This window comes from Vigna unguiculata, chromosome 8 (assembly GCF_004118075.2).
Source record: "Vigna unguiculata cultivar IT97K-499-35 chromosome 8, ASM411807v1, whole genome shotgun sequence".
Classification (NCBI taxonomy): domain Eukaryota; kingdom Viridiplantae; phylum Streptophyta; class Magnoliopsida; order Fabales; family Fabaceae; genus Vigna; species Vigna unguiculata.
Window position 1 is genome coordinate 31,339,285 of NC_040286.1, and position 14,570 is coordinate 31,353,854.

Genomic DNA, 14,570 nt, shown 5'->3' on the forward strand with positions numbered 1-14,570 from the left:
TGGAATAATCTTTTTGGGTGAAACATTTATGGAACAGTTAAAACAATGACTGGATTGACGATGAAATAAATGGTAGGGAGAAAAGGTGAGTTAGTAGTATGTCTTAATGTAACATTTAAGAAACATCTTCAGAGCTACTCTATAACTTTGACTTTGATGTAATGTTCACATTTATACATTTCAATAAATTTAATGTTATTGGTAACTATAAAAAGGTTAAATTTCTACTTGGTCATTATTTCAAACCGAACACGATTTATTAAATTTTGGCTTAGTTATGCTCTATTAAATTTTTGTTTATTGAATTTTTAAATTTTTAAAATTTTCAATTGAATTTCTGCTAAATTTTTGTTTATAAAATTTTTAAAATTTTAAAATTTTTCAATTGAATTTATGCAGTTAGATTTTTTTCGTTACTTATACAACATTATATTATGACAACATTATATTATGACGATTTCTCCCAAGAATTTGTTGTCGTTTATCTAAAATTATTCCTGAAGCTAATAAAAATTATAAATTTATAAAAATAAATAATATTACAAAAGTAAAAAATAATATAAATTATAAATTTATAAAATTATGAATTATAAAATAATAATATATAATTTTATAATTTCATAAATTTATAATTTAATGATTATATCTTTTTATAGTTTTTAATTTTTAATTTTTTAATTTCACGATATATAATCATAACATTTTATAATCTTATAATTTTTCAATTCTATGTTTTATAAAATTATAACAATTTTAAATATTTTATAAAAATTATATTTTTATAAAACTAGATTTTTCAATCGTAGTTTAAATACTCTTATCTCCTTTCATACTTTGAGACATTTTGTGAGGACAAAATATCGTGATGGAGCTCAAACGCTCCAAACGAACATTACCTTGAGAACGTGGTGGTGGTTTCTAATGATGACTGTGAACGAACTTGGGTCGAAATCGGAACAAGAAGACTACAAATGAATTTATCCTCATAATTATTATCTTAATCTATCTTGATTTGGATGATGGTACATATATAAATAATATTTCATCTTTTAAATTGATGTTAAAATAAGAGTTAATATACATATATTTTCGTTCTCACATATTTAAAATATTAAAACATCTTTAACTTATTAAATATTTTAAAAAATTTAGATTAATTTATGATCTTAGTTTTATAATTTATGTTTAAGACACACTTTTGATCGTTTATATTATTTTTATAATTATTTGACTTTTATTCAATTATTATTTAATACTTTTATTTAATATATGTATATAATTTTAATTTATTTATTTATATTTGACATAAAAATTTTGTACATCTTTCTAACACTATGTTGTCTGAATACGAAAATGGGTATAGATACGACACGGACAGATACATCTAAATTTTGAAAAAATATAGAACATGAGACAGGAAATGTATATACATGCTAACTTTGAAATTGTCAACTAACACAAAAATAAATCTAATCTATCTATTTAATATTCAATATGCAAAAAATATTGATAATATAAGATTTGTTACTTATTTTAATTGTTAAAATCATATAAAAGATAAAATTATATCTTTCAAATTGGACATAATGTGTGTCCAATGTGTCCTATAAGTATTGTATGAGTGTCGGTGTCCTATATGTATCAGACACGAGACACGCCATTTATAGAACGCGTCAGAGCATCATAGTCTTAACATTGATTACTTGCGATTATTAGTTTTATTTTTAAATAAAATTGTTTAATTAAATAAAACGTACAACAATGGGGTTAAAATTTAATATTAGAAACCGAATTCCCACAAGAGGACTAATAATTTTCAGAATTCTATCCATAAGAGAAAAAAGAGGGTGAGTTTCGGTAAATAAATTAGGGATTTAGTTGGCAATTTTTTTCTTTAAAAAATTGGTTTATTGACGATAAAAGTTTCCTGTGTTAACTTAACAAGTGTTCCTTAAAAACAAAAGTTAACAGTTAATTAATTAGAAAAATTGTAAAAATATTTCGAAAAATAAATATTATTCCGACATACTATACTACTAGAATCTTACTACCGGATTAACCCGAACGCCGCAAAAATCTGGCTGCTGCTCCGAAATATTTTGCTTCAGTCTTAAAACTGCATAGCTAAAATGCATTCACCCAACAACCCTCCAGTAAAATGACGCCTAACACTTTCAGTTTTCCCGCCAAACGCACAACCGCACTTTTCCTTCTAACCTCAACCGCCGCCGCCGCCGCCGCACAAAATACCAACTCCGCCGAGTTCTATCATCTCCCGGCTCTCTCCGCCGACAAAGCTGGAGGCGAAATCCATGGTCTCATCCGCACCGCTCGTGCCGTCTCCACGGTACCAATTTTTCCATCGTTCCATCCTTTATCGCTGAATTCTTAGCGCTCTTTGACTTCACTTCTCTCTGTTTCCTCAATCTTCGATCTCTCAGGTCGCTTCCACTGTTGTTGACTACGAATTCTCTTTGCGCGGCCTTAAAAAGGACTCCGACCAGTACCGTCTAACGATTTCTCAGGTTTTCGGCATCTCTACAATGAATAAGCGTTCTCGTTGTTTCAATCGGCTATGAGAACTGTCTCAATCGCTTATATTTTGAACATATCGTTTGGTTCTTAGGTGCATCTACGCTCTGCCAAGAGGTTTCTCAAGTTATGCGAGGCCAACAAAGGGTTTTATGTGAAGGCTGGACAGTTTGTTGCGGCGCAGAAAGTGCTTCCTACAGAGTACTCGTCCACTTTGTCTTCGTTACAGGACCGGGTATATATCTTAGTGAATCTAGGGCCCGTTTGGATAAGTTTATCTAAAATCACTTATAAGAGATCAAATAAGATGGTAAAATGACTTTCGTTAAAAGTTAAAATAGTTATTTAAAAATTCATTTATTGGAGCCTTTCTAGAAGATAATTTGCAAGTGATACATATACTGAATTTAGTTTATAAAAGACTTATTTTATTCTATTTTTCGTATGTCTTTTTCTGTTCATCGATAAATTTATTTAAACAAAGTCCTATTTAAATTCAATTTCACTTTGCTTTTGATTAATTGTCTTTGCTAATTGGAATATCTTGATGACATTAGGTTGCTCCTGTTCCTTTCAAAATCGTCAGGGAGGTGTTAAAGAATAGTCTTGGACCTGATTTCTGTGATATGTAAGTTGCCTTTACTAACTGAATTTGTATTTTACGAAATGTTAATCTTTTTCAAAAGTTAAATCTCCTCAAAACCCTGGTTGGCAGAGTTGCATAAATGGTTTTCTATATGGAAGAAGCCCTCGTGCAGGTATTTGGACTTAAAGGTGTGAGAATGCATAAGCTAACGTTGTAGCTTGAGTTAGACCTGCCTATGAGACTGCTGATATACAATATTCTGTTGCCATCCTATAAATCCCCGTTTTCACTTTTTTTTTTTTTTGTGTGTGTGTGTGTATAGAGAGCTCTTTATTTGAAGTTTTAACATCACTATTTGAATTTATGTGAATAACAGGTTTTTGTCAATTGATGAACAAGCTATAGCTGCTGCATCTATTGCTCAAGTTCACCGTGCGGTGCTAAAAAGTGGTTATGAGGTAGCGATCAAGGTTTGTCTCTGATGCTACTGATTTCCTGAATTCTTGATACTTTCTGTGAATTACAAAATCTGCGCGGATACTAGACACTAGACACGGACACTCACTCTAACATATAAGGATGTCAAGCTTTCAAGTTAACTCTTATGAGTTAACAATCCTAGATAGAGATAACGAGTTAACTTGTTATGGAACTCTTTTGTGAGTAAGCTCGGAGAAAATCTTTAAACTCTTAAAAACCTTGCATAAACTCTCAAGTTAGGAACGAGTTAATGAGTTTGAAATTAAATTAAATTTTTGTCTGACTTTTACTTCCACAATGACAATACTTTATTAGTGTCAAATTATTTAAAGAAATTAACTCCTTTTTGAATTATTTTCACATTATGAACGTATGTTTTTATGAATTTGTATATGACTTAGTTATTTATGTAATTCAATCTTGTTTAGCACTAATGTGCTATCTTACTCTGTTATTGTGATTTGCTACTTTTCTTTATGTGGAAATATTGAATTATTGTTGTGTTAAGAATATTATGTTATGTATATGTCCTTGATGGACTTTTTGATATTGTTTTTCTAATTAGGTAAACTTGAAAGTTGAATCTGAGTCAGGTTTACGGAAGCTCTAGGAGTTTATGTAAACTCTAAGGTCTAACAATCTTATTAATTAATTAATGTCCGAAATATCAGAAACTGGGACATGCTACTGTAGATAACTCAAATTAAACTGAATATGACAAATGATCTAAATTGATAATCCAGATTTATATATGCGATGCTTTTTGCTAGTACATATTTTTGCATTGAGGTAAGCTACATCTGGAAAACACTTCTTGAATTGGAAAGTCTTGTTCTTCCCTGGGAACCAGGTACAATATCCTTGGATAGAGCAGCAGATGAATTTTGATACAAGAACAATGTATTTCCTGTCGAAAGCTATTGCATGGGTATGCTCTGACCCTTGAGATTTATTGTTTATTGAAAGATATTGAAGAAATTATTCTGTAATTAATATTATTCTTAGATATTTCTAAATGATTGACTAAATCATTATAAAACTTTGATTGGTGAAAGTAAAAAAAGTTGGAATAAAAGGCAATACAGTTGGGAACCAAAAGGAAATTTGTTTTGGTACCTGAGAACTGAATCATCTCAATCTGATAATCCAGAGAGTCATTAATCAGTCAATAACAATATCATTATGTTTAAGTGACATTAACATTATAGGCACTGAACTAAATGCTGGACTACTGGACTAACTTCGATTGTCCCTGTATAATTTGAAAATAGTTTGGTGGTACCGTGGAAAATACTGATGGAGTATCTCGTAGCTGTTAAAACAAAACTGAATGTTAGACCCAAAACAGTGTCTCGCCTAATAACTTGCTTCTTGTATTAAAGAAAATGATTAGCTGGTGCTCATTGCATCAGGACAACTTGACAAAAATTCTAGCATAATTGGGTTCAATCCAAAACAATTTGATAAAACCCTATCCCTATTAGTTTAATATGTTATATTTTTTTAAGTTGAATTAATCTGATTTGACTTGTGTAACCGCCTAAAATTTCATGTTTTGATGTTAATGCTGATTTTCTTGCTAATTTGTTCAACTAATGTACAAGAATAACCGGATGGGACTTGGGTAGTGTGGTTGTAGCTTCAAGGGTGATTGTTTGTTCTCTTTATTTTACTTGAATAGAGCCACAGAGCTTGCCTAGTCTTTACTTTACAAGACGAATTTGAAATTGCCTTAAGCTCAAAGTCTAATTTATAAGATTACCCTTCATTGCAACGGTATTGGAATGTGGAATAAGGCTTTTTGTTATTATATAGCAAATGCTCTTTTGAGCTGACGTGTCTTCTGTTTTCCTTCTTTCATCTGTATCTTCCTTTCTAATTTTAGAAAGGTTTTTCTTCCTCCTATTTTTTACTCTACTTTTATAGTAAATATAGTTTTTGAGAAAATGACTAAAAAAGAAAGAATATAAAAATCATGAGTAATATATAATTTATTGAAACCTGAAGATTTTCATGAATGTAAGGTGTAATTGGTGGTTGAACAATTGTCAGTTGCTTTTTTCTTGTCTGTTACTTTTTTTATGCCAGAAATATTATCAAGTCTCTCGTTCCTCTTGATTCATTACTTTAATATTGTTGCTTTTGATTGTAGTTATACCCTCAATACAAGCTCGAGTGGTTACCCTTAGCGTTTGCTAAATCTGTGTCTACAGAACTTGGTTAGTAAGAATGCCTATTTACTCTATAAAAAATGCATTCTGTCATTGTTTCTATTACAGTGTCTCACACGTGGTAATATTGTTGAGCTTTAGACCACTGCACATATATTTTCCCTATATGTTCTTATTCCAGCCAATGGTTTATGTTTAATATTTAAGCTAATGCTGCAAGTAAGGATAGTCTTGATTTTAATTTACCCTACTAGACAAATTAGTGTTTTTTTTAATATTGTACAAGTTATCCCTATACGACAAGGAATCCTGAGAGAGAAGCCATAGATTTTGAGGTGACTAACTGAATGAGATATATACCGAATCCCTGACTACTTCCCTGCAGATTTTGTTCAGGAGGCTAGGAATTCTGAGATAGCAGCCAAAACTTTCAGAAATAACAAAATGGTCAAAATTCCTCATGTATTCTGGGTATGATAATTGAAATCACTTTTATTCCTCCTACGAACTTTTATTTCTCATTTAGTAATTGTGTACTACTTGCCAACTTATCATCAAACTATGCATGCATTCAGGACTTGACAACAAGGCTTGTCCTAACCATGCAGTTTTATGCAGGACACAAGGTATGATTTATCAATCATGTCAGTAAATGTTATGTTGGGAAAATAAATTATCATTGCATTAGTTCCGAGATAGCACGTATATTATATCTTAAACTTTCCGAATGTCTTAATTTCTTCTTTATAGTTTGTTAAGCATGAGTCACTGAGGGTTATTTTGTCTCCCTTGTGGTCTTGTCAATTTATAGCCTGTTTGGATAAGGCTAGAAGCACATTGCATTCTTTTAAATTGGAGTAGAAACTTACAAAATAAAGCAATGTATTTTGGTAAATGTTTTTAGATGTTCAACATCAATTTTGTGGTGAGTAGAATTGAATCTGAGATAAGTGATTTTTTAATTTCAATCGACAAAAATTGAGTTTGGATGTACTGACCACAAATTATATCTATATTTTCACTTTAAAAGTCACTTTACCATCCAAATTGTTAAGAGTAAGAATAGAAGCGAAGGGTGAAGGGTGAAGGATTGATAGAGGAAAAGGGTGAAGGATTCATATAGATTTTGGAAGATCATTAAGAAAGGTGAAATTCTTTGTAAAAGGATAATCCCTTTGTTAAGGGAATCCTTAGAGGAGAATTTCTTCTCCTTTTCTCAATCATTCAGTAAAATGGTTCAGTTTCTTTTATTGTATTTCATAAACCTCTCTTTCCAGTTCGGGAGAGAAGCATGTCATTTGAATTATATAAAGAAAAAAGAGCATCATGATATGTAAAGAGAAACGGGAATTTGAACAGTGAAATGTGGATTTAATGCATTTTGAAATGTCAAATTGACTACTTATTAAAATAGATGTGCTGGTGTTTGAGATATCTGCTTTATGACTTTTTTTGATTGCGATGGAGACTTCTCATTTGAGCAGAAGCAGAACTGTATTTTTAAAGCTTTATAGTACTCCTCAGATAACATGAACTTGTGCGAATACTAGTAAAGTATTGTTGTAGGTATAAACATGAGCCACAGACCATTAATTTATATCATTATTAATTGACCAATTCACTTTTTGAATAGTCGTTTTTATATTGTGTTACTGTAGTTTTCGTGTGGTAATGTTGATGTTCAAGCTGTGCTATGCTTTAGATTTCTTTATATCACATTCTATTGATAGATGACTTACTGAATTTCAGATTGATGACTTGGATTTTCTGAATCAGATTGGGGTTGATCCAGAAAAGGTTGACTTGTCACAGCTATGGTGAACTCATGTAAATTGTGTTTTTATGTTCTTTATGGTAGGATCTTTTCTCTCTTATTCTGATGCAGCATTGGTAAATGGTTGACAATTGCTACCCTAATAAGTTGAATATCAACTATAAACATATCATACATAGTGTCCTACTTTTGTTGTGCAAAAGCTTGCATATTTGATTCATTCTAAACCTGTTACTGAAGGTAGCAAAATCACTGATTCAGCTATTTGCTGAAATGATATTTGTACATGGTTACATACATGGTGATCCTCACCCTGGTAATATTTTAGTTTCCCCAGAAGGCTGTAATGGTTTCTCTTTGGGTACGTGCTAATGTATTATCACTTTTTCTCTAATAGGATTCTATCTCAAACTCAAAACATGGAAGAACTGAACCTTGACCCCTTCTGCCCTATTGGAATTATTTTGCAGTTCTTCTAGATCATGCAGCGTACACGGTATTGGATGAAGAATTTAGAAAAGATTTCTGTAAGTTATGGGAAGCCTTGATTCTCAAGGATTCAATGAAAACAATGTGGTTTGGTGAGCGATTAGGTGCTGGGAAGTATTCGAGATACTTACCCATCATTTTCACTGGAACAACCATTGAAAGGTTCCTTCTCATTTTCTGTTTATTAACGCTTATAAATTCTGTTAGATTGCAATTTGAAGTTCGTTCAAATTAGTTAAACGCAAATTACAACTGTAAGGCACAGTTCACTGCACTTATTGTGATCTATCTTTATTCGTTTCATACTGTGGTTTTACACACAATTTTGCAATTAACTAATCTATAGCGATGAATGACAAGGGTTATTGTAGTTATATGGAGTCAAGTAGTATACTATTGCGTGGCTATTAAAATGTTTTTCATTCAGAAATTTCTTATAAACCATGTGATGGTCGTTTGTAAAATTGTTTATATTAGAAGATATCTAATAACTGAATTGGATATTTGCCCTCTCTTTGGTTCCCTCAGCCTATGATTTATTTAGAGTTAGTAGTTATATTGTAATTATAAATTAGTTATAACAGTTTAAGTGTTAGTTGCTTTACTAAAATTAATTATCTTCCTTTATTAGCTTGTTTAGATCCTGCTAGTTAATATGGTTTGTTGAACGGGACTCCTTGACGGATATACGTAGAAAGATGAAGTAACTGTTGCATTAATTAACTTGTTTCGTTTCTATTGCCTTTTGTTTTTGCCATGCTATGTTTCTTGCAATAAAAAGGTTATAACGGACCTTTTTATGTAAGTTGCAGCAAATATGCTGTTGGAATATCGATTGAAGAAAAAGAGGCCTTGAAACGCGAATTGAAATCTCTGTTGTTTGAGGACTTGAATTCATTCATGGAGTCTCTGCCGCCAGATTTTATTGCTATTATGCGTGCAGAGTAAGAAACAGAGTTCAAGCTTGCTTTATTGGATCAGAAAATTTGTGTTATTTGATGTGTTTAACCTATCTTCTTCTTTTTTTTTTTTTCATTCTAGTGCACTGATAAGGTCTATTATTAGAAAGATGGATGCCTCACGGGTCATGAGGTTGCTAACTTACACCAAATATGCTGTGTATGGTGGTCTGTGTCCAAAATTGAATGGTGAAGGGCAATCACGTAAAATACTCGGAACAAACTTCTGTGAGTTCCCTTGCTATCTTTTAAAGTGTGCATAAAAGCTTGTCATGATTAAATGCCAAGTGAACTAGCATATCGAGGATATTAATCGAAGAAACAAATCTAAAATGTATTTATTAGACTAAACTCCTTTAATTAATGTCCTGGAGAATGCTGACCAGTGCTCTTGGGATACTTAAGAGCACTGATTAAGAAATAATAAATGTGTTTGTTTTGGTATTATTTTTTTACATTTTGAAAGTTGAAATAATTAAATACAGTAATTAAAATAGTATAAATGTACATAACAAATTTTATAAAAACATAAAAATAAGGACTCTGAAATTTTTAAGGTCTTTACTAAAAAAATCAATTAAGTCTCAAATTGACACTAATTGTTTTTTTTGTAACATTTTTAGATGTTTAACATTAATTTTTTTGTTGGTTTTTCTGTTAATGTAGACTTTCTTCTATTTTTTTTTTAATTTTTAAATGTTTAATACTATCTTTGTATTTGGTTTTTTCTATTAATTTAAACTTTCTTATATTTAATTATATTTAAATTTTAGCAACATTAAAATATAGTTATTTTATTATTTAATTAATTTTTAACTTTTATTTGTGAACATTAAATAAAATATTAAATACATGTACAAGATTTATGGATATTTTTGTTCTTTAAAGAAAATAAAGTTGCATTAATGGTTATTAGGTTAGATTTGATTTAATATCACACTTATATTTTTTAGGATTCGATGTATATTAATTATCTTTATTCATGCTTTTAGGACATTGATTAACAAGATCCTAACTTATAAACTAAGGGTCTTGCTAACCAGTACCCTAAGGACACTAGTTAAGAATAATTGATATACATTGGATCTTACAAAGGTACATAGATAAGTGTAATATTAAATAAAATTTGACCTAATAACCAATAATATAACTTTAATTTTTTTAAAGGACAAAAATGCCCATAAATCTTGTACATAAATCTTGTACATATGTATTTAATATTTTATTTAATGTTCAAAAATAAAAGTTAAAAACTAATTAAATAATAAAATAACTATATTTTAATGTTGCTAAAAATTAAATATAATCAAATATAAGAAAGTTTAAATTAAACCAACTTTAAACATCTAAAAATAAAAAAAACAACATAAAAAAGTATAAATTAACAGAAAAATCAACAAAAAAATTAGTGTTAAACATCTAAAAATGTTATAACAAAAAAAAACAATTAAAGTGTCAATTTGAGACTTAATTGAATTTTATTTTCTTTTTAGTTGAGACCGTACAAATTCCAAAGTTTTTGTTTTGTGTTAAAATTTAAAAAGATATTTTTGTTTTTATAAAATTTATTATGTATATTTATATTATTTTAATTATTTCAACTTTCAATATAAAAATAACATATTTATTATTTCTTAACCGGTGCTGCCGGTTTGCATTCTCCATAAACTAAAGTTCATTTCATCGTTTTTTCTTTTTTAGAAGTATTTATTTCTAGGTTAAAATACTCCTTTGATCCATGCTTTTGTTGAAAAATCTCAAATAGGTCTTAAGATTTTTTTTAGTCTCAATTAGGTCCATATTTTTGAAAATGTGTAACAATTAGGCTCATTCCGTTAGTATAGAGTTAACGGTGTTAAAGATGTGCCACGTGTCAGCTCTACATTTTTTTGAATTTTTTGAATTTTTTTTGAATTTTTTTTTGAATTTTTTGAATTTTTTTTTTGAAAATTATTCAAGTCACGTGTCACGTCAGTATTGTGCCACGTGTCAAGTTAGTAAGGTGACACGTGTCAAATCATTGTCTGAATTGGTCCATATATTTGTTATTTTTATTACATTTCAGTTCATTTTTAAAATTTTTTTTAAATATATTTATTTTAATTTTTTACAAAATTGTTTTAAAATTTTATATTTAAATTTATAAAATTGTTAATTTTAAACCAATTCTAACATTTGTATATAAATTATTTAAAACAATTTTGTAACATTTAAAATAAATATTTTAAAATTTTAAAACAAAATATAAAATAAACTTAATATTATTAAAATGTTTAATAAAAATATCTTTATAAAATTTATATAAAAGTTAAATTTGATCTCAATTTGAAAATGATGAAATTGAAAATTAAAAAAAAATGGACTAAAATATAATTAAAATAATAAATATATGGACCAAATTGAGATTTAAACAATGACTTGACACGTGTTACCTTACTGACTTGACATGTGACAATATTGATGTGACACGTGGCATGAATAATTTAAAAAAAATTAAAAAAAAATTAAAAAAAAATTAAAAAAATTAGATAAAAATTAAAAAAAAATTCAAAAATTCAAAAAAATGAGAAGTTGACACGTGGCATATCCTTAACACTGTTAACTCTATACTAACGGAATGGGTCTAATTGTTACACATTTTCAAAAATATGGACTTAATTGAGACTAAAAAAAATCTTAGGACCTATTTGAGATTTTTCAACAAAAACATGAACTAAGAGAGTATTTTAACCTTATTTCTATACCTAAAGCCTGGACAACTATCCCTTACACTACACCTGACTTTCTTAAAAAAAAAAAGAGTAGGACCTAGGCCATCTCTCTGTTATCCAAAACTAGTGGGAGTAAAGAGCGAGAATTACTTATAAATAAAACCCTAGTGTACCTAATTTGAATCCACCAGTTAGGTGTACGAGATTCACGGAAGTATTTATCGTTAAGGCAAGATGTAATGGCGGAGGAGACATTTTTCATGTAGACTATAGAAAAGAGTGCAAGAGCCTGCAAAATGAATTTTACTCTAATTTTGATATTTGTGCTTCCAGATTTTGCTGTGAAAGCTGGCTTTTTGAGTTTCATATCAACGTTAAAATATGTTCGGATCCTTATAACGGTCCTTATAGGTGAGTATGAGCATGCTTTTACCTGTAATTTGATTTACAAATATCACCTAAAGTTTAAACTATCTATTTTCCCCATTTTATTAGGGGCCAATAATGTTATCCCTTGGCAGCAGAAGTTGAAAAGTGTACAGAGTTACTTGTATAGCAAGATCAATTGTGACTCTTTGGGCTTCTTGGTGCATTCTATTTTTCTTCTTTTATGCATCCGTCCTACTGCGTTGTTTTAAACATTGAATTGTTATGAGATATCAGAGCATGAAAGAAATGAATTGTTATAAGATTAAAATGAATTGCAACTATCTTAAACATTGCGTATTTAATTTTAGATTGTTGTTAGTGTACAGTATTACTGTGGATGATTAATCTTAACCGTTTGGTATATTTTAATACATTGTTGAATACAAAATGAAAGTGAATTTGAGTGTTTGTACGTGATGATCACGGCCTTGTCTTGTGCTCCATCCCCAACCGAACTCCATCACCTATTTAGCTGCATTTTTACTTTGAAACCCGTTCTCTCCCCCACCAGCCTCATATTCATCATTCTCTTTCTCATAATTGTTTTATATTTCAAACTAACTTCATAAAATAGATTATTGTATGCATGATTTCTGAATCATATTAGTTTCCGGAATGTGTGATGACATTGGAGCAGTCTTTGGCAAGGTCTAGAATAGATGGTGGATATGATTTTAATTAAGATGTAGGTTATCCATTAAGGTTTGAGTAATGGAAGCTGGCACTATTAATCATTTTCTTTAATGTTGTTCGCAACTAACAATTTTAGATTTGAACATGAAGAGTCTTAAATAATAATTATAAAATGGTTAAATAATGTTTTTACTTTTTTTTTTTAATTTTAACTCTAAAATAAGATTAAAAATGTGGTCACAAATGATTGTTTTTACTAATATTAAAAATCTAACATTTTTTTGCGATATTCTGACGATAACATACAGTACTTGATTGGAAGAACTGGCTGCTATACTAATTAAAGCTAGAATGATAAACTGGAAAAATTCTAAAAATGTTGTATTTTCTATGAATTTCGGCTACAGCGTTTAGGAAAATACAAATTGCGATAGTTAAGGCCCAAAACAACTCAACATTTGTGGGATTTTACTTTCTACAACCCTACTACAGTCACTTTGCATATTCCATACTTTTAAATTGACTATTTTACTTTTCATAAAAATGACTTTCTAATTACATGTTTTGGAATTTTTTTTAAATTTTCGAAATAAAACTTTTAGAATAAAATTTTAGAAATACATGAAATGCATTTTGGGAAAAAAAAAAACGGAGTATGATTTTCAGAATAAGTTATTCGGACACATTTAGTATCTTTTGGAATGAGTTGCCAAAATGAAATACCTTTCAGTCGAAAACACATGAAATACATTTCTGAAGAAGTTATATATATATATATATATATATATATATATATATATATATATATATATATATATATATATATATATTCTCTCTTCCTCCTTTGTAGTGTTTTTCCTTTACAGCAGTGACAACAGCAGAGATGACGACAGAAGTGGTGTAGTGCAGTGACAAAGGATAATTCAATCTTCTTCTGCCAGTAGGGCGTGGATTTAGTAATTAAGGGGTGCAGGAATCAATAGCTACTTTTGTGATAGTCTTGCAGTTATATTGTGGGTGAGTAAGCTGGAGCCTGATTATTATCAATACTATAATAAATGCAAATCAGGAAAACTAAAAATCCATTACCATAATTGTCTTCCAATTCATTTAATAATAAATCAAGGCCCAAATATCTAAGTAAATAATGAGAGCTTCGCTACCATTATTACATAATAATACATTTTTTTTTTCTTTTGTAAAGTTTTGAATTCCGTTCGATACTATTATTTTATAAAAAGGCTACCTTTCCTTCTTTACTGCATCATCTAAGAAGAATGTTCTTATTTTAAGCTGTCCATGCCGTATTTGTGTTTTCTGTTTCTTCTTTTAATGAAAGAACGGTAAGAAAATTACGACTCTTTATCAAGAGCCAGCGATGATATAATTTTCAACTGATGATTATTCAAAAAATTATCATTTAAATAATTATTGCAAGTATAAACATTTGGATTCAAATAAATTGTAACTAATTTATATTAATAAATATCTAAATTTAATATGGGAACAGGAACATATGGGCAGCTAATTATAAAAAGAAAAATAATTTTTTAACTATATTAAATTTTGATAATTTTTTTTTAATTTTAAGTGATATATTTTAAATAATTTCATATTTTTTTATTTTTTTTATATTTTAAAATTATTTAGAAGATGTCACTGTCTAGAAAAATATTGTATATATTAGAAATTTAAATTTGTTAGTCGGTATAAACATTTTCTACGTTACTCGTAGTTTTCAAGCTACCTAAGAGAATGTTGGCCCACCGCACCATACAATTTACATTCATTTTTAAAATTTTTGTA

At 29.1% G+C, this 14,570-nt stretch overlaps 1 protein-coding gene across 1 annotated transcript; it reads left to right on the forward strand.

Annotated features, from left to right (window-relative positions):
* The first annotated feature begins 2,019 nt into the window (after positions 1-2,019).
* LOC114193289 (uncharacterized aarF domain-containing protein kinase 1) lies at positions 2,020-12,397 on the forward strand. The gene is made up of 16 exons (XM_028083022.1): positions 2,020-2,347; positions 2,442-2,525; positions 2,627-2,767; positions 3,090-3,160; positions 3,495-3,588; positions 4,449-4,526; positions 5,751-5,817; positions 6,155-6,240; positions 6,345-6,395; positions 7,519-7,566; positions 7,784-7,904; positions 8,014-8,194; positions 8,845-8,976; positions 9,074-9,219; positions 12,036-12,113; positions 12,198-12,397. Exons 1-16 carry the CDS (start codon positions 2,159-2,161, stop codon positions 12,338-12,340), a joined length of 1,710 nt encoding a protein of 569 aa, XP_027938823.1. The 5' UTR covers positions 2,020-2,158; the 3' UTR covers positions 12,341-12,397.
* The last annotated feature ends 2,173 nt before the right edge of the window (positions 12,398-14,570 follow it).

What these genes read in the sequence shown, in the direction of transcription:
- LOC114193289 (XM_028083022.1), top strand. Translation starts at nt 2,159, where the DNA reads ATGACGCCTAACACTTTCAGTTTTCCCGCCAAACGCACAACCGCACTT. An exon ending in CCGCTCGTGCCGTCTCCACG is followed by an intron (nt 2,348 to 2,441) that starts GTACCAATTTTT and finishes TCGATCTCTCAG; the next exon opens with GTCGCTTCCACTGTTGTTGA. An exon ending in ACTGGAACAACCATTGAAAG is followed by an intron (nt 8,195 to 8,844) that starts GTTCCTTCTCAT and finishes TGTAAGTTGCAG; the next exon opens with CAAATATGCTGTTGGAATAT.